This window comes from Cervus canadensis, chromosome 13, assembly GCF_019320065.1.
Source record: "Cervus canadensis isolate Bull #8, Minnesota chromosome 13, ASM1932006v1, whole genome shotgun sequence".
Classification (NCBI taxonomy): domain Eukaryota; kingdom Metazoa; phylum Chordata; class Mammalia; order Artiodactyla; family Cervidae; genus Cervus; species Cervus canadensis.
Window position 1 is genome coordinate 13330669 of NC_057398.1, and position 23715 is coordinate 13354383.

General features: G+C 37.2%; 1 protein-coding gene across 5 annotated transcripts in view; it reads right to left on the bottom strand.

Annotated features, from left to right (window-relative positions):
- The window catches only part of HMCN1 (hemicentin 1), a 512408-nt gene that overhangs the window by 225177 nt on the left and 263516 nt on the right, over positions 1-23715 (bottom strand). For all 5 annotated transcript variants that reach the window (XM_043486094.1, XM_043486095.1, XM_043486092.1 and 2 more), the window contains 11 exons: positions 21538-21633; positions 20149-20276; positions 18683-18827; positions 15275-15387; positions 12606-12765; positions 11814-11982; positions 7712-7839; positions 5336-5608; positions 4264-4359; positions 1187-1381; positions 18-148 (listed from right to left, as the gene is read on the bottom strand). In XM_043486094.1, coding sequence (XP_043342029.1) covers positions 18-148; positions 1187-1381; positions 4264-4359; positions 5336-5608; positions 7712-7839; positions 11814-11982; positions 12606-12765; positions 15275-15387; positions 18683-18827; positions 20149-20276; positions 21538-21633 — 1634 coding nt within the window. The remainder of the gene's footprint in view (positions 1-17; positions 149-1186; positions 1382-4263; positions 4360-5335; positions 5609-7711; positions 7840-11813; positions 11983-12605; positions 12766-15274; positions 15388-18682; positions 18828-20148; positions 20277-21537; positions 21634-23715) is intronic.

Sequence of the window (23715 nt, forward strand, 5' to 3'; positions counted from 1 at the left end):
TGGATGTCTCCATTTACCTGAACATCATCTTTATACCACGTAATGATGGGAGATGGAGTACCTTCAACTTCACAAAAGAGACTGGTTGGCTGGTTGACCAACACGGACACATTTGTTACTTGTTCTTTATCTTTAATTACTGGAGGAACTGCAAAAAGTGAGGAACTGTAGTTAGTTTAAAATAAATATTACATATAGTTTCTTTACAAAGGACTTTGGAAAGCAAATCTGAAGTATTTGGTAGCTAGAAAAGATTGGTCATACTTAAGCAAAGCTTTTATTATGAAATGAAGAGTCTTGACAATATATTTATAAGTAACTCACTAAAGTTTTACTTTAATTATTCAGTTATGAATTAAAACTAAAAATGAAATATTAAAAATTAAAAAATAATTCAGTTATGTATTAAGGATAAATTTAAGGGAGAAACTATTTTTCACATACCACTCAAAATGCAAACTGCTCGTCTCAAGTTATGTGGGACTACTTTGCTGATAAGAATGAATATTGCCCAGTATTTATGGAAGCCAATATCCATTAAATTTTTAAGTGCATATATTCTTTGACTCATGCAAAGTGCCATATGTACATGATTTTCACTGAAGCATTACTTAAAAGAGCATACAACTGGTACCTAACTAAATGTTCATTATTAATATCATAGAAAGCTAAGTCATGGTACAGTGTGATCCTAGTTAGGCATAAATAAGAGTTAGGAATATTGAATAATTTCTAAGATAGAGTATTCAATGATACATGCAAGGTATGGAGTAATGGATAAAATAGTCTGCTATAAATTCTTTTTATATGTTAAAAAAAGGATGAAATATATATTCATATTTCTTCATTTTTGCATAAAATATCTCTGGGAAGATACACACACACACATACCCCCCTAACAACTTTCCTTGCCCATAGGGAGGATAAAGTAGATTGCTTAGCTCAGGACCAAGAGACTTTTGACTTTGTATCTTTTTCTACCATTTGAATTTTCAATGATGTAAAATCACAATAAAAAATTATATGAAATATTAAGTCAAATGAATAAATGAAGTTAGACTACTACTTTTTAAATTGATAACATGTCTTTTTATATAAATATTAAATGATACTACACTGAAAGAAAAACATATAAAGGAATTTGACCACGTTACATATTCAGTTATATGATTTTATCTGTATTTACCATGGACCTTGAGGTTATATCTTCTTTCTGTGGTTCCAGCCTCATTGACTGCCACACAGATATACTCCCCGTTGTCATATGGCGTAACAGAAGCAATAACCAACAGTGTGCCGTCTTCTAATATAGAAATACCAGGCTCTCGGCCTGTCAGCTCTCTACCATTCCGCAACCATTTGATGGTTGGTTTGGGGGTACCTAAGAAAGAAATAAAAGCTTTGTGATATTTTACAACAAAATTAGAAATCACTATTAAAATCAACTATCTTGAGGAGAAATAAGATATCTCATGATTATACTATGTGCCCGTATGTACTTTCAATATATGGAATTTTGAAGAGACTATGGTATGTCATTTCTCTATTTCCTGATTGGTTTTAAAAGATCTAAGGTCTCCAGTGTAGAATTTGATCAAAGTCGTTTTTATCAAGACATTCAGATGATAGTAAGCAAAACACTTTCTTGAGTGAAACCATGGTATTAATGAGGGAAAAAGCTATTTTAGTTAAATAGACTAGAAATAGGCAGAGCCTTGGGGTGATAATAAAGGAAGAGCAAAAATAAGATACTCTCAGAGGAACAGAACGTGAAGATTATGCAAACACAAAGAGGAAGCGAATGATGTACAGAAATGACGCTTCATCATTCACATTTTAAACAGTCCTGATAGAGCAGAGATGAGGAACATCTACTCTTCACACATCTTCTGAGGATCCCATTCTGTTCAAGAGAGGGCAAAGATTGATTCTTGAGTTTTTATACTGATAATAAAGTTGAGAAAGCAGTGAGCAGAACGGCTTTCCTGGATTTATTTATGGCCAACAGAGTAAATGGAAGTTATATGAATAAAAGTGATAAAAACCATCTTAACATGCATCATGGAGCCAAAAGGACACAATGAAAATAGATGAACGCTAACTCTATAATGTGAATCTATTTATACAGCAAAGAAGGTGCCAGGCACTATTCTAAGTCCTTTCACATTTTACTTAACTTATACAAGAAATAAAGCACATTAAGTAAAATCAATATATGGTATGAGACATGGCTAATAACCTTAAAGCATAATAAAAACATCGAAGAATGGAGAATGGTCATATATCAAAGACAAGTACACAAATGGCAGGAATACACAGGATGTATCATTAAGATTAAACTCAAATTGAGTCACACTATCATAAAAATGACTGATTATTAATGACTGAATTATAAAAACAACTATATTTGTGGGAAAAAAATAAAACAAAAATAGTGGCATATTTCACTGACCTCACTATAAGATGCTGACTGGTAAAGAAGAAAGTATAAAACTGATGGACTACAATTGCACATGTTGCCAAGGATAAAAGGGGGTTATAATCATTTCCTTACATCCTACTTATTCCTTCATGGATTTCTCAAACTTCTCAACTAATATTTGTTAAGCTAACAAATGAAAAACCAAATTAAACAAGCATAAGAAACAACTTGTATTACGTTTACTTTCTCAATGGTAAAACAACCATGGTTAAGATTAAATTCATGGCAAAGACGATGAAAAAGCACTAAGCTAGAAGGGGATGACAGAGGATGAGATGGTTGGATGGCATCACCGACTCAATGGACATGAGTTTGAGCAAGCTCCAGGAAATGGTGAAGGACAGGGAAGCCTGGGCATGTTGCAGTCCATGGGGTCACAAAGAGTCAGACATGACTGAGCCACTGAACACAACAATTTTAAATTAACACAAGAATTCTATCACAGGTGAAATAGGAAACTAGGAAGAGGTAGTATATCAAAATGGAAAAGGGACATTCAAGTCAGCTTGTAAGTCAGGGATTCAGCAGAGAGTACTAAGCAGTAGTACCACTGGCAGGGCTCCCTTGGTAGTGAGCGCCCACAGAACTTATTTGAACCTGCCTGTCTCAAGGATTCTTCTCCAGGTCTTGCCTGCCACCCCACTGACCCTAGGAGTGGTGGTGGTGGTTTAGTTGCTAAGTTGTGTCCGACTCTTGAGACCCCATGGTCTATAGTCTGGCAGGCTCTCTGTCCATGGGGATTCTCCAGGCAAGAATACTGGAGGGCATTGCCATTTCCTTCTCCAGGGGATCTTCCCAACCCAGGGATTGAATCCATGTCTCCTGCATTGCAGGCAGATCCTTTACCCTTGAGCCACCAGGGAAGCCATCACTGACCCTAGGAATAGTTACTGACAACTCTTTACATATCTGAAGAGCTTATTAGAGTTATCTTTTTTTGAATGCTGGTAGAAAATAATCATTGATGAGAGAGATATTGTTAAGATCTTGCTGTAGAAACAGAGAGAGCTGTAAGGTCCTTCAACTTCCACTGTCTCCAGGAACAACGACTAAGAGGCTCGTGTGGGAGCATGGATTCCTCCAGGAGATGATGGAAAGGATACTGCTTGGTTTTTGCCAGAATTAGTACAGGCTCATTTGAGTCACTGAATACGAACATTATGTGAAAGAGAGAATATTTTGGGCCACCTATTGGGCATCCAGGGTAAGGCGATAGTGACCTTTTTTATAGGCTTTGGAGGAGAAAGAAGAACCATCTCCTGCCAGGAAACATGATGGGATAGAAAGCCCAGAAATTCAGGGAAAGGAGGAGTTTGGACAAGCACCAGAGAGCCAAGTTACCACCTGGCTCCAGAATTACCAGTAGAGGATAAATCTAGAAAGGAGTTTTTAGAAAAGAGTAACAAGGGGATGGTCCTAATTTATACCCCTGACTGAGATAAATATGCGATATTTTGAACAGCCCTGTCACATTATAAACAGAAATCTTGTCAGAAATAAAATGAACTAAGTAACAGGAAGGAGCACGAATGAAAAGGAAAACATACCAGATTAGGCAAGTCTGAAAGAACAGAAGGTATTTCCAGTGAAGGAAATAAAACACCTGGAGGGAAGAATACCTAATTTAAAGAGTTTTTATTTGAAAGAAGTGTTAGTTTCCACTTTGCACAAATGTTATAACAAGGACTGACAAGTAGAATTTAATGATGCCTGGGGTTCAATACAGAATTCTAGAACAATACAATATTATGCCAATGCCCACGTAACCAAGTAGTACACACCTTTTGCAGGACAAGGAAACGCAATGCGTTGGTTGGCCACTCTTTCTTGGAATGGAGTGTTATATGGAGGCTCTAGGTCTTCCAGAATAGGTGGTTCTATTAGAAAAATAAATGCATTATCACAGGCTTTCCTTGGGCAATATTGAATTCTTCTGAGGCTACGTATGACACCTGCTTCTCTTTTCCTGCCTTTGCACTGGTAGTCTCCCTGATAGGAATGCCTTTCCTCCTGATTAGACATGCCCGACTCCTTCTAGTCAGTAAGATTTCACTACACTTATCACCACCTCAGAGAAGTCCTCATGAAAATTCAATCTACAGTAGCCATCACCCCATTTTAATATTCTACAAAGCACGTCTCACAATCTATTATTTCTTATTTGCCTGCTTGCTTTCTGCCTACTTACAGAGTCATGAGAGCAGGTGTTTTTCCTCTGTCAAAATCTTCTCCTCACTGCTCAGATCACAACAGTAACCTGGCAGGAACTTGATAAACACTTGTTGCTTAAAGGAATAAAGATTAATCAATCTGGTGGGGGAGGGGTGCACCGTGTGGCATGTGGGACCTTAGTTTCCCAACTAGGGAGCGAACTCATGCCCCTACAGTGGAAATGTGGAGCCCAATCATTGGAGCAGGAGGGAATTCCCCAAAGATTAATCTTTAAACCCTCAATATAAGGCCATCATTAGAGGGAACAGTGGACCTCGACTTTCTAGGGATTAATCCTGAGTGCACCTTACTACTATAAGCTAAATCCTACTCCAATCAACTGTGCCCACAATTTCTTCCAAACCGAAAACAGTGGGTGGGGTACTTATCTAGGATTGTTTCCACTATCTGCATCATCCACGGCAACTCCATTTTCAAAGGTAAACAATTTACTAACATATAGTTTCATTTCATTTCTGGAATCATTTTCCTTTCAAAGATAACTAGAGAGTCATAAAGCTATAAAGAAGTCTTCGGAAAGTGATCCAAGACTAAGCAAGATTATATCTTCTGCGTAGACACCAGGGTTTTTCCCCCACTCCCCACCCTACTATACATATATTTTCCTAGGACCCAAATCACCTTGAACATGTAGTGTTATCTCTGTCTCATCACTGCCTGCTATGTTAGTAGCGACACATGTATATACACCAGCATCTGAGAGCACCACTCCTTTGATGCTTAATGTCCCATCTGGATGAGTAATATGCTGCAGGCCATCAACCAGCACAGCGCTTCCACCTTTAGACCAGGTGATAACAGGAAGAGGTGTTCCTTGAGCACCGCATGGAATGTCCACTCTTTGACCGACTTGGACTTTCATAACTTTAGGGCCACGCTGTATCTTTGGAGGCACTGAAAACAATGACTGAGTATTAATAATTCAATTTTTTAAAACTTCCTTCCTTTTTTCACTTTAAATGAGACCTCCTCACCAAGACGCAGCATGGGAAAGTAGAATCATCTCAGGATGGGGACCCAGGCTCAGGCCACTTACTAGCTGTGTGATCGAGGGTGATTCAGTATACCGTGTGAGGCCTGTTTCCTTGCTAATCCAGGCAAAATAGCCTCTTCAGTACCAATGCACTGCAAGGATTATGGGAAAGAATGAATTTAAACTTCTCATTCCAAACTCGAGGAATACTAAGCATTTAAGGATGTCAGATTTCTTACATAAATAACGTAAGGCTTAAAGGCCTCTAAAATGGCAATCCAGTTGATTTCTGTAATAGAGGAAAACAAAAAGTGTTTCTCTCCATGGACTCTTAGCTTCTGTTCTCTTTGTGGAAGATTTAACCAGACAGTAAGAACTATTTCTCATAATAGCTTTCACTTATTTCAGAGAAGAAAATCAAGATAAAACTTCTATTATTTCCCTTTATCCACTTCCTTCAGAAATGTAAATGAGATAATTTATCAAAAATAGTGTTAGGTTCCACATACATGCATTGTGAACTATAAAATCAAATTGATTCCTAAGGATAGATTAGAACTTATGTACTTTACATCCTTGAAAAACCTGATTCCTCTGTCATTTTGTTAAAACTTAATATTTAACCAAGATATTCTAAAGGTTTCATTTGCAACAATTTTTTGAGTTGATAGTATACAGGTGTACTTCATTTTATTTTTACTGTGCTTTGCTTTATTGCACTTTACAGAAAATGCAATTTTTACAAATGGAAGTTTTTTGTTTTTTTTTTTTTAACAAATGGAAGTTTTATGGCAACCCTACATTGCCAAATGATATTCAGCATTTTTAGCAAGAAGATATTTTTCAAGTTAATATTGTATGTATTATGCTCAATGCACGTACATTGTTTTTAAAGCCATAATGCTATTATTGCACATTTAGTGATCTATAGTATAGTGTAAACATAATTTTTATAGGCACTGGGACACCAAAAAAATCTGTGTGACTCACTTGATTGCCATATTCATTTTACTGAGATGCTCTGGAACCAAACCCATAATACCTCCAAGATTTGCCTGTATTATTATCATCATTTTATGGAAAAAAAAACATTAAAGATAAAGAGGGTAGGTTTTACCTAATGCCCTAGAACTAGTGAATGACAGAACTCTCAGAGGATTTTATATCCCACAGTCAAGAGGACACTAGTGTAGTGATTGATCTGAGAGTGAAATCAGGTCAAGACTATGTGAGAAAATTTCTTCTCTTATTTGAATGCATGGCATAGAATATGTGCTCACTAAGCATACGTTGAATGAATGAGTAATTAGAAGATGGCAAATTGGGGGAAGAAAGTAGACTACCTAGAAAATTTTAAAGTAGTTAAAGAACCCCAGGAGCAGAATGTTTTCAGTGGTTGAGCTCTATAAACATTGAAACTGACCATTTAAATGCTATTAAACGCTTCCTTGACCATTTGCATTTGCTTCCACAAGAACCCATCAGCCTAAATGCATTTCTTTTTTTTTTAAAGTATGCTTTAGCATTAGAATGAATTACTTATTTTTATTTTTTTATTTATTTTGGCTATCCTGAGTCTTCGCTGCAGCACGCGGGCTTTCTCTAGTTGCAGAGCATGGGCTCTAGAGCGGGGGTCTCAACCGCCCTGCAGCAGGTGGAATCTTATTCCCTGAAAAGGGACTGAACCCATGTCGTGTGCATTAGTAGGGGTTTCTTAACCACTGGACCACCAGGGAAGTTCCTAAACATATTTCTTTTTTTATGGTGTATCAGCAATACTTATAAATGACCTGTGGATAGACATCTAGTAAAATTGAGATCCAAAATTTTAATACTGTTCACCTGAAGAAGAAGGGGAAAGTTGTTTATGGATAGGAGATGAAAGAAAGTTGTGAATCTCAGATTAAAAAATTTTTGTATAATTACTCAGTATACAATTTGAGGATAACTATCAGAGAAACTGGGACAATAGGTTTCCTGGTGGCTAGTCCACAGATAGCATATACTTTCATTTCAAAACTCACCATGGACGTTTAATTTAACGGACTGAGTCACATTCCCAGCAATATTTGTGGCGACGCAAAGATACATCCCACTATCTGAAACACGGGTCTCAGTGATCTTCATTGAACCAGAAGGGAGGAACGTGTGTCTAAGAGAAGGAAGCCACAGGGCAGACCATAAAGTGTGAGAATTTAAATATCCCCTAAGCAACTGCAATTCACTAGGAAATGACGACTCTGCAAACAGTTTTTGAAACCATTCTCCAACCTATAACGTCATTTCTATGCACCTTAAAAGTCAGGAATTTTCATAGTTATCTTGCATATTCGGTATGATGTTCTCACAAATACCAAATTAAGTTGCTTTCACATTTAAATTTAACCTAAGGGTATGATACTGTCACATAACTGTACATCTCTTTGCTTTATTCAGTTATAACTTTACAAAGCAAATATGTTTTAATAAACTTTGAAGATACTTCGAATATACTATAGTTTTTATCCAATGCTTCATTTAAAAATTTTAAGTGCTAAAATAGAGACAAAAGAAGGTACATATGCAATTCTCAAATATATATTGAGAATATACACACACACACTCCTCTTATGTAATTAGGTAAACCAGATCTACACATAAAATGTTACTGTGTATACTTTATTAAAATAGCTTTAAGAGGGAGGGGGCCAAATAGACCTACCTACTATCAAGATTTCTTATAAGTTAAGACAAATAAAGTGTGCTGTTGGCCCAGAGAACGACAAATGGATAAACAGTTAAAGATGGAGACCCCCTCATCCCCACCAAAAGACTGAAGCATATATGAGAACTCAACATGTAATATGTAACATCAGAGGTGATATTACAGAAAGTCAGGAAAGGACTGACTATTCAAAAATAGTGTTGGGCAAGCGGCTCTCCACATGGGAAAATAAATAAAATTAGAGCATGAATTAGTGTATACACAAAATAAAAATTCGGAAGTATTAACATTCAAACTGTGAAAACAAATTTAAAACACTGCAATAAAACACTGCAGTTTTATTTATGAACTACTAAGGTACAAATCTGAAAAATAAACACTTTGAGCTACACGCAAATTTTTAAATTCTGTACAACCAGTATGTGAACGCTCATGTTCAACTCTTAGCAGCCCCGTGGACTGTAGCCCACCAGGCTCCTGAGTCCATGGGATTCTCCAGTCAAGAATACTGGAGAGGGTTGCCATTTCCTCCTCCAGGGGATCCTCCCAGGGATGGAACTAGACACCATATATAAATTAACTTGAAAGGCAAGGAGTATTCTGAGATATTTTCAACACATACAAGAGACAGATTGTTATTAAGAACAAAACCCAAATTTCTACATTCCACAATAAAAAGAAAAACAAGTCACCAGAACACTGGAGCAGGTTTAAAGATGCAATTCACAGACAACACAAATGGCCAACAAACAAGAGAAAGCATTCCAGGCTCACTGGAATTCAGTTATGGGAAAAGTAAGATAGCTGCAAGATACCATTTCACACCTATATGAATGGCAAAAAACTTTAAGTCAGTCGACACCATGCATTGTTGATAATGTGGCAACAGGTACATCTTTATTCTGCTGGTGGGAGGTAAATCAGGAGTGCCCCTTCAGAAGGCAGTTAGGCAATGTCTACAAAGCTCAAAATAGGAATTCATCCTAATTAGAAATTGTGGTTTTAGGTACAAGTCTCAAAGAAACTCATGCATATGCATATAAAGAGAGACATAAAAAGATATTCCCTGAAAAGTTTCGTTTCTAAAGCCAAGGGGAAAAAAAAGGAATAAAATGTAGAAACACAAAATAAACCAGAGCATAGAGAAATTTGTATAAATAAAATGCAGAATATGTTTATGGTAATGAAAATGAATAAATTGAATCTACATGTATAAAAATGGATAAAAGTTGACTCAATAAAGCAAGCAGTAGAATAATAGGCAACATGCTACAATGGTAAACTGAAAACAAGTACATGAAACAAAATTAAAAGCAGAGAAAATATTCTATACTATCTAAGGACGTATGTATAGGCTGAGCATCAAGTCTGTGGCAGTGTTTGCCCCTGAGAAGAGAGAAAGAGACTGAGAAGGGGAAAAATGAAACTTCAACATTATCTGAAATAAGGTATTCTGCTATTCAAAAATTTCAAGGCAAGTTTTTTTTTCAAAGAAATAATAAAGTAGTTCTTCATTGTTTACTTTTTTCCCTCAACAGTGGCAGGGAAATTAGAGTGGCATGAATTTATAGCTTCAAAACTATACAAATCAACAAGTCCAAGAAACGATAGCTAGAGATTATAGTTCTTATTCTGCCAGTAACTTCTGGCATGATACTGAGTTAAAACAGTAATTGATACCGTTCTTTGAGAACAAGAGGAGAAATATGGAATGCACATTGTATCATCCTTTCAGGAATTATCCTCATTCTATAAACAAAAAGTCCGAGGTTCAAAGAGACCCACTGAAAAAACTGCCAAAGTTTCAGAGAAGCTTTATGTAGTGGAGGTAAATTTAATCTCACACCTGCATGGCAACAAAAGTTGTGCTCTGAAAGTCTCTGGCATTCTGCTTTCCATGACTCTTAGCCTATCAAATATTTTTTCAGTGAACCTTTGTTTGTTTAAGGGCTTTAGTTTAATCAAGAAGATTTGTACAAAACTACCTAATGAAAGTCAAAACCTTGATATTAGAGAACCTATTGTGTTTTAGTGCTTCTCTGGGAATAATGCAATTTTATAGATAATACGCACTTCGTGCTAACAAGAATCTACATACAAATCTACATCCAAACCATTTCCGTAACTACCTTGTAGAATGCACCAGTGCAAAGTTATGTCAAAGCTCAGTTTTAGCATTTCTGTTCTTAAAGAATGATTTAGAAGGTTAACATGTTTCCTGTAGGCTCACTATAATATAAATTATCTCAAATTTAAAAATTGGGCTTCTCGATTGGGTTGTTTTTTTTATACTGAGCTGCATGAGCTGTTTGTATACTTTGGAGATTAATCCTTGTCAGTTGTTTTGTTTGAAAATATTTTCTCCCATTCTGAGGGGAAGATCTAATGGATATTTCTCCAAAGATGACACACAAATGGCCAACAAACACATGAAAAGATGCTTAACATTACCAATTATTAGAGAAATGCAAATCAAAATTACAGTGAGGTATCACGTCACTCTGGTCAGAACGGCCATCATGAAAAAAATCTACAAACAAGAAATGCTGGAGAAAGTCTGGAGAAAAGTGAATCCTCCTACACTGTTACTGGAAATGTAAATTGGTACAGCCACTGTGGAGAACAGTATGGAGGTTCCTCAAAAAACTAAAAATGGAATTACCATATGACCCAGCAATCCCTTTCCTGGGCAGACACTCAGAGAAAACCATAGTTCAAAAAGATACATGCACCCCATTGTTCACTGTAGCACTATTTACAATAGTCAGGATATGGAACCAACCTAAATGTCCACCGACAGAGGAATGGATAAAGAAGATGTGGTACGTACATACAATGAAATATTATTCAGCAATAAAAAGGAACAAAATAGTGCCATCTGCCGAGATGTGGATAGACCTAGAGATTATCATATGGAGTGAGGTAAGAAAGAGAAAAACAAGTAGCATCAAGTATCATATAATACTGCTTATATGTGGAATCTAGAAGAATGGTACAGAAGAATCTATTTGCAAAGCAGAAATAGAGACACAGATGTAGAGAACTTATGGACACCAATGGGAAAAGTGGGGATGGGATGAACTGGGAGATTAATATTGACACATGTACATTACTGATACTGTGTATAAAATAGATGACTAACGAGAACCTACTGCATAGCACAGAGAATTCTACTCAACGTTCTGTGGTGACCTAACGGGAAGGAAATCTAAAAAAGAGGGGATAGATATATACTTAAAACTGATTCACTTTGCTGTACAGTAGAAATGAACACAATATTGTAAAGCAACTACACTCCAATAAAAATTAATAAAAATAAAAAGTTTTTGTTTATTTTTTGAGACATGTGAAAAGCCGAACAGATACAGTCATCTGTCCCAAGAGATTGTTTCACGTGTTGCAATTCCTCCCAGGTCACCTACCTTGGAGAGAATGGAGAGATGAGCTGGGTTTCTTTGGCCCAGGTAATGATGGGTGGGGGTAAACTCTTCACTTCACATGGAAGGGTCACCTCTTCTCCTGCAAGGACTGAGATCTCAACAGGCTTATCCTGGGATGGTCCCCTTTGGTCTCCAAACACTCTGGGCCTTACTAAAATAAACACAAGTTTGGGAAGGGAAAGAGTACATTGAAAACAAAGCACACTTCAAGTTAAAATCAGGACGACTAATATTCTTAGACAATTTTCAAAAAGATCCTGTTGATTTCAAAGTTTGTGGACATATCTAAAGCTTTTCATAAACATTTACTGTGAGAGTTTAACAGAAAATGACTAGAACATTTTCCTTTTCAGCTCTTCCTTTCAGAACACAATGAAAAGGTCCGCCAAAATGCCCTTTCAGAATCTGCCATATGTAAAGTAACCCCTCAAGGCAAAGCGCTAACCAAGACATAGCTGAGGTTTGGCTTTGCTAGGAGCCTTAACTATGTGGTGTTTCTAAAGAGGGTTGGGTGCCATAAGCATACTCCTTGGAAAAACACCATTAAATTTTTTCCAAAAGGCTATACCATTTCTCTCCCTTTAAATCAGAATCTAAAGAGAGGAGATGTCGGTTGGCAGGAAAAGTACATTTTTGTTAAAAAAAAAAACTATAAACTTGGGGGAGTAGTTCACTTTAGGGGTTCAGGCCTCTGATAACATTATTTGGGAGAGAAATGTGAGTTTTGGCTCAGACAGACAGCATCAGAGAACAGTCGTCCACGGCGACTCTCACCATAGACAGTCAGCTGCACTTTCCTTTTGGCGTAGCCAGCTGCGTTGGTGGCGGTGCACACATACTCCCCACTCTCCTCACTGCCGGGGGACACCACGTACAGACTTCCATCAGCCCCTGCGGAAAACTTAGCACTGCTGGTGGAAATCAGCTCCCCCTTCTGCAAAACAACACAGAGAAGTGTTTTTTAAGACAATAAAGGAGTGACTTAATGTCTGGAAGAGGAAGAGAGGGAAGAAAAAAAATCTCTAAGGGAGAAAATATTAGATTGAAAGGATGCTAATTTAAAGCAAGTTCTTTGTAAGAAAAACAAAAAATGCCAAGATGACATTTCTTCCAACTAAACCAGGTCCCCTTCATTCTAGAACTACCAAAATTGGAGAGGATGAGGAAGCAGCAAATGGCATGGGTGTTTGTGCTGAGACAGGCACCGTTTTGAACACTTTGCATGAATTAACTATGGTAGTACTCACAACAATCTTATGAGTAGTAATTACCACAATCCCTATTTTACAGATGAAAGTATTAAGTCTGGGAGCTTGGTAGGATAACTTGCCCAAGGTGAAAGAGTCAGTCATTGGTAGAACTAGAAATTGAACCTGGGCAGGCAGGCTCAGGAGGCCAAACTCTTCACCTCCGTTGTATTATCAGAACACAGGCCATTCGGGAAAGATTTTGTTTTTATATTTCCCAAAAATGCATTAAACTTCTATTCAGTACCAGACACTGTGCAGTTTGGAGAGTCAGCTTCACCACCATACTTTTGTGCCCAGGAAGCAGGAATCTGAGACTTTTGATTTAATTTACAGATATCAAACCCAATTTCTCTATATTTCAGAGACTTTCAGAAGCATAAAATTAGATGTTATGGCTATTTGGACAAAAACACAGTCCAAAAGGACACACGCACCCCAACATTCACTGATTCACTGTAGCATTGTTTACAATAGCCAAGACATGAAAGCAACCCAAATGTCTTGGATGGATAAAGATGATGTGGTAAATGGAATATTACTCACCATTAAAAAGAATGAACTAATGCCATTTGCAATGACATGGATGGACCTAGAAACTGTCATACTGAGTGAAGTAAGTCAAAGAGAATTATTGCATGATATCCCTCATATGCTGAATATACATATAAAAAAGAAATGATACAAATGAACTTATTTACAAAACAGAAACAGACTCACACACTGAGAGAATGAACTTACGGTTACCAAGAGGGAAGTACTGGGGGAAGGGATAGTTATGAAATTTGAGACGAACATATACACACTGCCATATTTAAAGTGGATAACCAGCAAGGACCTACTTTTTAACACAGGGAGCTCTGTTCAATGTTATGTGGTAGGCTGGATGGGAGAGCAGTTTGGAGGAAAATGGATACATGTACATCTATGGCTGAGTTCCTTTGCTGTGCATGTGAAACTATCACAACATTGTTAATTGGCTATACTTCAAGATAAAATATACAGTTTAAAAAATTAGATGTTAAGGCACAACACTCTGGTTGTGTTCTAATTCTACAAACACCACATTTCATTATTATGCCATCATTTTACATTATTTTCTACCAGATTTAATTAAATATGCCATCTTCAAAGCTATTAAACTATGGAAAGGACTTTGCCAGAAAATGTGTTTTTCCTTACTGCAATGAAAAACCATAAAACTTCATGACAGGGAATATAAAGGGGAGATAAGCGAGTTCACTGTTATTGTTGTTTAGTCGTTAGGTCATGTCTGACTCTTTATGACCCCATGGATGGCATCCCGCCAAGCTCCTCTGTCCATGGAATTTCCCAGGCAAGAACCATGGGTTGCCATTTCCTTTTCCAGGGGATCTTCATGACCCAGGGATTGAACCCGTGTCTCCTACATTGGCTGGTGGATTCTTTACCACTGAGTCACTAGCAAAGTCCAAACAAGTTCACATATGTGTCTTGTTTTGGTTTTGAGAAGAGTAGATGCTAAGACAAAGATTTGGACTCAGGGAACTTACTTGGAAAGTGATTCCCAGAGCCTTGAAGAGGAGGGTGGGAGAGCAATGCAAGAAGGAAGGCGGGCTAATAAAGGGTTTCACTGCCCCGGTGTGCTCTGGCGCTGGGGCTCTTCTGAGACACTATGCACATGGACTCAGAAGGGTTCTCCTGATAGATGAGAAATGGGGCATATATATTGGACATCTCCCCCTCCCAGGAGTTAATGTTCCTGTACTTCCTGACCACTCAGCAGGCTGAGGGACGTTGCGCAGCTTGAAGAAAGCCCTGAGTCCCCAAACCAGAGAGGTACATGCATGAAGGGTGACCCTGGCAGAGAGCATGGAGCTGTCCACCAGAGCTACACTGAAGTCAAAATGGCTTGGGATCAACCACTGATAGGGAATAAAAAAAGGATCTGCTGAAACATGTGAAATGCTCAGAAAAATGCCTAGCCCACAGAATGTGCTATATTAATGTTCTCTGTTGTGTGAACACTACTTAAGGATCAAATAGGTGAATGCACTAAGGACATTTTAAGGTCACTTCCAAGAAGTAAAACTGCATGGTTTTTCCTTTCTATAATGTCCTATAGGAGAGTGACAAGTTCCACGTATGACTAAAAACATTCAAACGTTGTTGTTACAGTACATGTCATTAACAAGCACCACTAAATGCATCCTTTACCTTGGACCAGGCAATAGATGGTTTGGGAATTCCACTTGCTTTGCAGGGTAAAGTTACTGGAATGCCTTCAATGGTACTAAGGATCTGCTGTCCATGCTGAATGGTTGGCAGAACTGGAAAAGGAAGCAATATGCAGAATCTGAGTGCCTACCCTTCCATTTTGCCTGACAAGTTTAAAGCAGAACTTTTTCAAGATAAACCAAATATTTAGAAGAACTAGCAAAGACAATCCTTTCTGTTAAAATGTAGGGTCATTTGTAAGGGAGTGTAATAAAGTAAATACAAGGGTTACAATCTGAACAATTTAAATAAAAACTTAAAATGAAGTAGTAAATTATGTGTAATATGGTTGATTTTCCTAACAAAAATATGAGAGGATTGAAGGAAATCTGTATTTTCCAGAAATTCAAGATAGAACTACACCCTCAGTGTTACACATTTAATATATATCTTCCAACATTGTGCATTACACATTAAGCTGCAGTGAGCTGACTTAAACTCAACTCTAGAGAAATGGACTATTTAACCACTACACATTAAATATCTGTCTATACACAAGAATCACGTAGCAAGCTACTAAATTTAACCTTGAAAAAAGAATCTGTTTCCTCAAAAGGAACTCAAAAGTTATACTTGAAAGGCCTTAGGAGTTTACATTTAAAAGTCTAAAATACAAGATTCTAAGTCGATGTTTTTTGCTAGGAAAAATGGCATACATTTTGATTTTAGAAAGCAACTAAAGAATTGACACTAATGAGTGAAGCAATAAGAAAGAGAAGATTTTATCATTCCATTCTGTGTAAATCTGCTAATCATACCAGTGTTAGTCTCTCAGTCATGTCTGACTCTTCTGACCCTATGACCTGTAGCCCACCAGGCTTCTCTGTCCATGGGATTCTCCAGGCAAGAATACTGGGGTGAGTTGCCATTCCCTTCTCCAGTGGGCCTTCCTGACCCAGGGATTGAACCTGGGTCTCCTGTACCATCTGAGCCACCAGGGAAGCCCAATCATAACCTCTCCGAATATAAAAAATTACCATTATTTGATGTTCTCAAAATAATGAATTTGATTAAAGAAGCTCTCATACATGAAAGTTCCTAACACAGCATAATGAACATCATAAAAGTGCATGTGTATATATATATATGTATGTGTATATATATATATCATGCATTTCCTTTCCTTCCCCTGAAAGATGGAGCTGCTCTCTAGGGCTCAAGCACTGTGTCTCTTATCTTTAAGTCAAATATACCTAGAATGATCCCAGCTACCCTGGAGTTGAAGTTAACCAGACAAGAGATACCAGAGACCTCAGTGCAAAAGCTTCCTTTTAGAAAAGGAAGATTAGATTAGCTTTGTTATATACTTGTATTTTCCTAAGACTAGGCTTACTCCTTAGATAATATCTTCTTGAAGAATTGGCAGCAAATTCCCAGCCCTAAACAAGAATGTCGGGCTACTCTTTAAAGCGAGAAATTTAATTTCCAGAATTATCACAGAATAGTCAATTTTCAACTTTGCTGTCATTTTGTGGCAATGTGGAATAAGCCATTCTCTTAAATGCATATTAAGTTTGACAGGTATAAAGGCAAATGTCAGCTGTAAATGCAGGCAACAGCTTTCAACTCTGATCACATTTGAGTATGGAAGAGCTTTTACTTTCCAGATTGTCAATCTATGTAAATCAACGTAAAGAATGAAATGGCTTGTTATTTTAATTTGCATTTGTATGTGCATTTGTTAATACAATTCTTTTAAGAATTCACTGAGAGCCTTTACTATATTTTTTTATTGATTAAACCAAAGTATAGTTGATTTACAATGTTGTGTTAATCTCTCATAAATAGAAAAGTAACTCATTTAAACATATATATACATTCTTTTTTTCTTTTCCATTATGATTTAACTCAGGATAGAATAAATATTCTTAAAAGTGGAGAGGCAGAGTGATGAAATTAACATAAATACAGAGGTATAGAGAAACTATAATACTGCATCACATCCAACTCAAAGACAAATCTTTCCTCTAGATAGCTGGTTGGTTTAGTCTATGTCAAATGGTTAGGTTAATTTTTTCTTAATCTTATTAACTAAATCAGTTATTCACTTTGGACTATGATGGATGAAACAATGTTCTCAAATGACCTCTTTAACTTTTCATTGTTAAATTTCCTTTATCTTAATGAACCATATCATTTATCTTAATGAACCATATCATTGGTTTGTCGGTCTTCTCCAACTCCTTGAGTCTGGCCAACTTCATGTCACTCTTTCACCCAAGTGAAAATTTATATCAGAATCCATCTCAAGGCAATATTCTAGGCAGTTTTGTTAGAAGTCAAAGGAAGATGACGTGAGTACATTTCTACTGTCGATTGTCAAACCAGCCCATACGCACCCTCTGGGAAATGTATGGGTTCTAGCCATACATGAAACACAACTGTAGCCAACCTGGCATTATGCATTTACTCTTTTGGACCATAAATAACTTAGTGTTACTTGACTATTTCTTCAAGAATATTTCATACAAGATTGGTGAAGATTGGCACAAGATTGGTCTGAGACTGAAAGTAGTGGAAGAGGCTATTTATACGAAAAGCAGACATTAAAAAGAAGATGGCCTGCATTCACTGGAAACTTCAATAGAACAAGCAAAATTTGGAAATTAATGGATTGTCCAATTCAGGCCCTAAAAAAGACTGAATCAACTACTAAAAATAAATGTTCTATTCTACTTTCATCCCTGTACACAGAGCTAGTTTTTAATACTACACTTTAGAAAAGCAATGCTGCAAAGTCTTTAAAGGAAATATTAAAAAAAAATTATGACAATTTCTTAAACTATGTAGCTGTCATCTATTGAGTTGTAAAAAGTTGACAATGGTTACTCACGAATGGAAAAAAGATAGCTTCTGGATTTTTTTATTTTTGACCTTTATAACATGCAAAAAGATTGTTTGGAGCACATGAGATGGCCTTTAGAAAAGTTTAGGTCATTTCTAGCTAACACACAAAGGGGTTATTAGTAAGGACCACTTACACAATCTGAAAAGAAGAGGCAGTTTGGATGGTATAATAAGTTCTGCTCGCCTGAAATTAAAATGTATTTTTAAACATAACTCTTTGAGAGCTAAGTTCACTTTTATCAATTAAGAAACCACTTACAAAAGCCCTTGGACAGACTCAGCTAGTGACTCCCAATAATATCTTTTTGTGTACACAGGAAAGGGAAATCTGGAAACAGCCTTAACAATGTTAAATATTGTTCAAGCAATAAGGCTTTTTGTTAAGAATAACAATTAGGAAAGATATCTACTTCTTATAATTAGAGGAACAGAGTGATTTGATTTAAAGACATGGACCCAGTTCTGAACTGGAAAAAAAATTATGATGGGTGTGCCTCTTACCATGCACGTCCACCGCGGTCGTTTTGTTAGTGGTTCCAGCAACGTTACTGGCCACACAAGTATACTCGCCTCCATCCTGCAAGCGGACTCTTTCAATATGGAGACTCCCATCACTGCGTACAGTGATGTAAGGGTTTTGGACCAACTTGAAGGGAAAAAAAGCCATTTTTAATTAAAAAGGCAATAGTGTCTAAGCCAAAAGCAGATCTGCTTTCTTTCCCAACTGGGTAATTTAAATGTCTTATAAAATAACGAAATATTTTAACATCCTTAAGTGAAAAATGATGAGCATAAAATGTTACCAAACATTGTAACATTTGTATGTCATTGTGATATACCACCAAAAATTCTATCCACTAACATCTGTCGGAATTGTGCACATGTTGGAAAGAGAAAGAAATAGAAACAACATTTATTCCCTGTTTCTGTAATTTTGGTTATCATGCAGATCCCAAATTTGACTCTTACTATTGGCTTAATTTGTTCTTTTTCAAGAAGACTTGCTTACCACTTGCAAGCTGTTTGACATTTTTATTTTGGTAATCAAGCATCACTCAAACTGAGAGAATGATCTCAACACCCACCCTATTCAGTGACAGATACAAATATCAGAAGTCAATGTATGATATAGGAACTACATGAACGAAGGGTGACAAGAGTTTGTTAATAATCATTACCGCTAACTCTGTACCATTTATGTATTTTGTTCAACCACAGGGTACTTAAGTGCTCAAACAGTATCATCCTATGTCATAAGGGCATTTATTATTGAGTGAGGTGCACTCATCTTTCTAGGGTTTTTATGCAAATATGAACATTTTTACATCTTATTTCATGGACTCAATTCACTTTTAATTGGCATTTCAAGAGGAGAGTAAGTCTAAGTACTCTGGAAAATAGAAGGGAAAATGCTCTGAACTAGATGAAAATTTATTGCCATAGATAGTATGTTTGCAGAATAATTCCTTAGAACTATGAAAATTTTTCAAATTCCTTCATAATCACAAGTTATGCCTTGAAAAACAATGACACAAAATTGATCCACATTGTAAAACAGTTCACTGTAAAAGAATGTTTGAAGATAATAATAAAGATTAAAATATAAAATGAAATAATTTTATGAGAATATTAACATTTTATTAGGTCCTGCAAAGAAGGATATATAATATTTAAATGCTATGAAAACAAACTTTATCCTTGCTTCATTTTTTACATATTCTGGAATTTTCTAGTAACATCGAATTTAATGCAAAATCATAAAAATTACACCATTGACTACTTCTCCATCATATTAATCCCAAAATCATATAAACTGCATAAACATGTTAATACTGAAAAAACATTTTGATACATTTAAAAAATAAATGTTTGCATATTTATTTTATTGAAATTTCAGTGGTTGAAACACATTGCCTCTTACTCAAGAAAATTAGGAATATGAACGCATGGATTTAAAATGCTCTTACCATGGCTGAATTTTTAGTCCACCGACGTTCTGGAATGGGATTTCCAGCCAGCAGAGCACAAGGTAAAGTAAGCTGCTGTCCTTCAATTACACTGGTCACCGGGGGGCTGATTCCAATGAGCGGAGCGACTAAATCGGAGGGAGCACACGGCCACCATCAGCCCTAATTCACTCAAAAGGAAGGCCAATTCTTTTATAGACCAAGATGGCTACTAGGGAAGCTATTAGAAAACCGAGTTTTCAAGAACAAGATATTTAATTGCACATATGTACAAATTAGAAGATAGAGATACAGGACCTTTCTAAGCAAGAGAGACTGGCAAGAGGACAGGTAACAGTATAGAAGTAAATAAGGTTACATAGAGTAGGTCTATGGCTTAAAGGCCAGAAAAGTCAAGCCAAGAAATTTGCAAAATATTCAACAGACAGATGGAGTGTTTGAAAGCACTGATAAATAGAAAAGTAGAATCATCAGGAAGTATTCATCTGGGAACTTACTGGACAAGGGACAATTAGAAGGGATGAGATTAGTGAGGAGGCTGTTATAACAGCTCAGGCAAAGAAACATTGTAAACATATTCTTTTCTAGAAGTCAATGAATAAATTCAACATAAATCAAAGTAACAGCCCTAAGAGATTCTTCTTGGATGTAAGCATATATAGACGAACAAAGGGAGATACATGAAGAAAATATTTTAGAAGTTATTGTAGAAAATATTGTAGTAATGAGAAATGTGAACTGACAGATTTAAAAATCACAATACATGCTATAATAATTTAAATAGTGTAGGAGTAGCATATGAACAGAATTCCAAGGAACAGACATAGAATATAAATTTAAGTGTGTGGCCAAATGGGTATTTTAATCAGTGGGAAGAGAATATTCAATAAAAGATACTGTAACAAAGTCTTATCACTTGGAAAGAAAGGATTTTGTATTCTTAATTCATATCACACAGAGAAATAATTCCATGTGGACTAAAATGATAAGTGTAAAGAAAAGAGCTAGAAAAGAATACCACAACCGTGTGTGTGTGTGGTGTGTGTGTGTGTGTGTGTGTGTGTGTGTGTGTGTGTGTGTGTGTGTGTGTGTGTGTGTGTGTGTGTGTGTGTGTGTGTGTGTGTGTGTGTATTCATACTTAGACTTAAATGAATTTATTCAACTGACCTTCATTTCTTCAAGTGGAAGGTAAGGAGCTTAAAGCAGATATCTCTAAGGTTATTTCCACTTCTAACATCAAGGAAATATGAAATAGGTTAGGAGGGAAGGATAGCTAATGTTGCGATTAGATATTTACTTTTTTTTTTTTAAATGGTACAAGGAAGAAATGAGGTAGTAAGAGAAGCCTGATGTTTGCAAAAAGTGTGCTAAGTACTTCATTGATCTTACCAAGTCCTGTCACTGTTACTGTTGTCTGGGACTGGATCTTTCCAAACTGGTTTTCCGCTTCACAAATATATGTTCCTTTATCACTTGCCCATAAGTCTAAAAAGAAGAGATTGTTCACTCACTCAGCACCACCCATTAACCACGTGTGAGTCACAGTGCTGAGATCTGTGGGTGGAAAATATGATACTGCCGCCTCGTAGTTCCCATTCTAGGAGAGGAGTCATACAGAGAACACAACAATCCTACCGCAGTGTGAACATGCTCTCATTTGAGCTTCAGACCATGAGCTGTGCGAGCAGAGACCAGAAGTGCCTGACGGCATGTGGAGGAGTTAGGGAAGGAGTCACATAGGAGCTAATATCTGCATGTGCATGTGGAGGAGTTAGGGAAGGAGTCACATAGGAGCTAATATCTGCATGTGCATGTGGAGGAGTTAGGGAAGGAGTCACATAGGCGCTAATATCTGCATGTGCATGTGGAGGAGTTAGGGAAGGAGTCACATAGGTGCTAACATCTGCATGTGCACGTGCACTTAGTTGTGTCAGATTCTTTGTGACCCCATGGACTGTAGCCTGCCAGGCTCCTCCTTGGAATTTCCCAAGCAAGAATTCTGGAATGGGTTGCCATTTCCTCTTCCAGGGGATTTTTCCAACCCAGGAATTGAACCCATATCCCCAGCCTCTTCTGCATTGCAGGCAGGTTCTTTACTTCTGAGCCACTACGGAAGCCTGAGCTATACCTTAAACACCTTAAACACCAGGTAGAACAGAGGAAGGGCAGTCCAAACCCAATGGGCTCAAAGGCAAGAATATGACTTGAAAAATCATGCTCTGTTCAAAGAATGGAAAGCTGTATCACCTCCCTGGGCTCATTTTGGAGGCTTGCAGGAGAGACTGTTTTCATTGGTACCATGATTAGGGGAGGCTTCACCGGTGACCCAGCAGTAGAGAATACAACTGCAATGCAGGAGACCTGGAGATGCAGGTTTGAATCGTGGGTCGGGAAGAGCCTCTGGAGGAGAAAATGGCAAGGCACTCCAGTAATCTGGCCCAGAAAATCCCATGGACAGAGGAGCCTGACAGGACACTCCATGTGTCCATGGGGTCACAAAGAGTCAGACATAACTTAAAATAACAGCAGCAAATAATAAGGGGTGTCTACTGGCAACACCTAGGTAGACAATGCATGGGGGTGGATTCACAATAGGAATAATATCCCAAGTTCAGCAAGACTTTCGAAGGCCCCACAGGAAATTTTTGGATTTGATGACTTTGTTTATAGTTATTTGAGCCTACAACCTAATCCTGTATAAGTGGAAGAAAGAAAGAACTTTTCCCAAAGTGTGTACCATTTTAGAACCAGCCTAGAGTTTCTGGGTCATCAATCCATATTCCTTTATCACTCTACATTTTAGCTGTCAAATTCATGATGATGTAAATAAACATGAATGCATTCTGTGTGAGCACTGCCTGGATATTTATCTATTACTGCTGCTGCTACTGAGTCACTTCAGTCATGTCCAACTCTGTATGACCCTATGGACTGCAGCCCACCAGGCTCCTCTGTCCATGGGATGCTCTAGGCAAGGGTACTGGAGTGGGTTGCTGTGCCCTCCCCTCCAGGGGATCTTCCAACCAGGGATCAAACCCAGGTCTCCTGCATTTCAGGCAGATTCTTTACCACTGAGCCACCCCAGGGAAGCCCATTTATCTACTGAAATACGTATTATTTTAAGAAAGATTACTTTGTTTTCTTTTGTACTAAATTTGCATGTTAAAATTTTTTATTATGTAGGGCAGTCAAATATATAAAATGTTCAGTATAATAAAAAGCATATTTTGAAATATTTTAAATTAAAGATTGTGTTGGGGATAAGGGGGAGGATTACTGGGTTACAGGTTATATGGACATAATCAGGAGCCTGAAGAGGTAGACTGCTGCCTTTTAGAAAGCATAGTTTTATAATATGAGCAACTGAGAAGTGAAAAGAAGGTTTTAAATAGGGGACTGATTGTCATCTTTGCAAATATCTTAACTAAAATAAGCACATTTTAACCTATTGATAAGACACTGACAGAGAAAAAAATAATAGTTTTCCATTATGAATAGTTCCATCCTATCTCAGAGAGTGCTGACCACGTTTCTACTCTGCTAACCACATGCGTGTAACTATAGAAT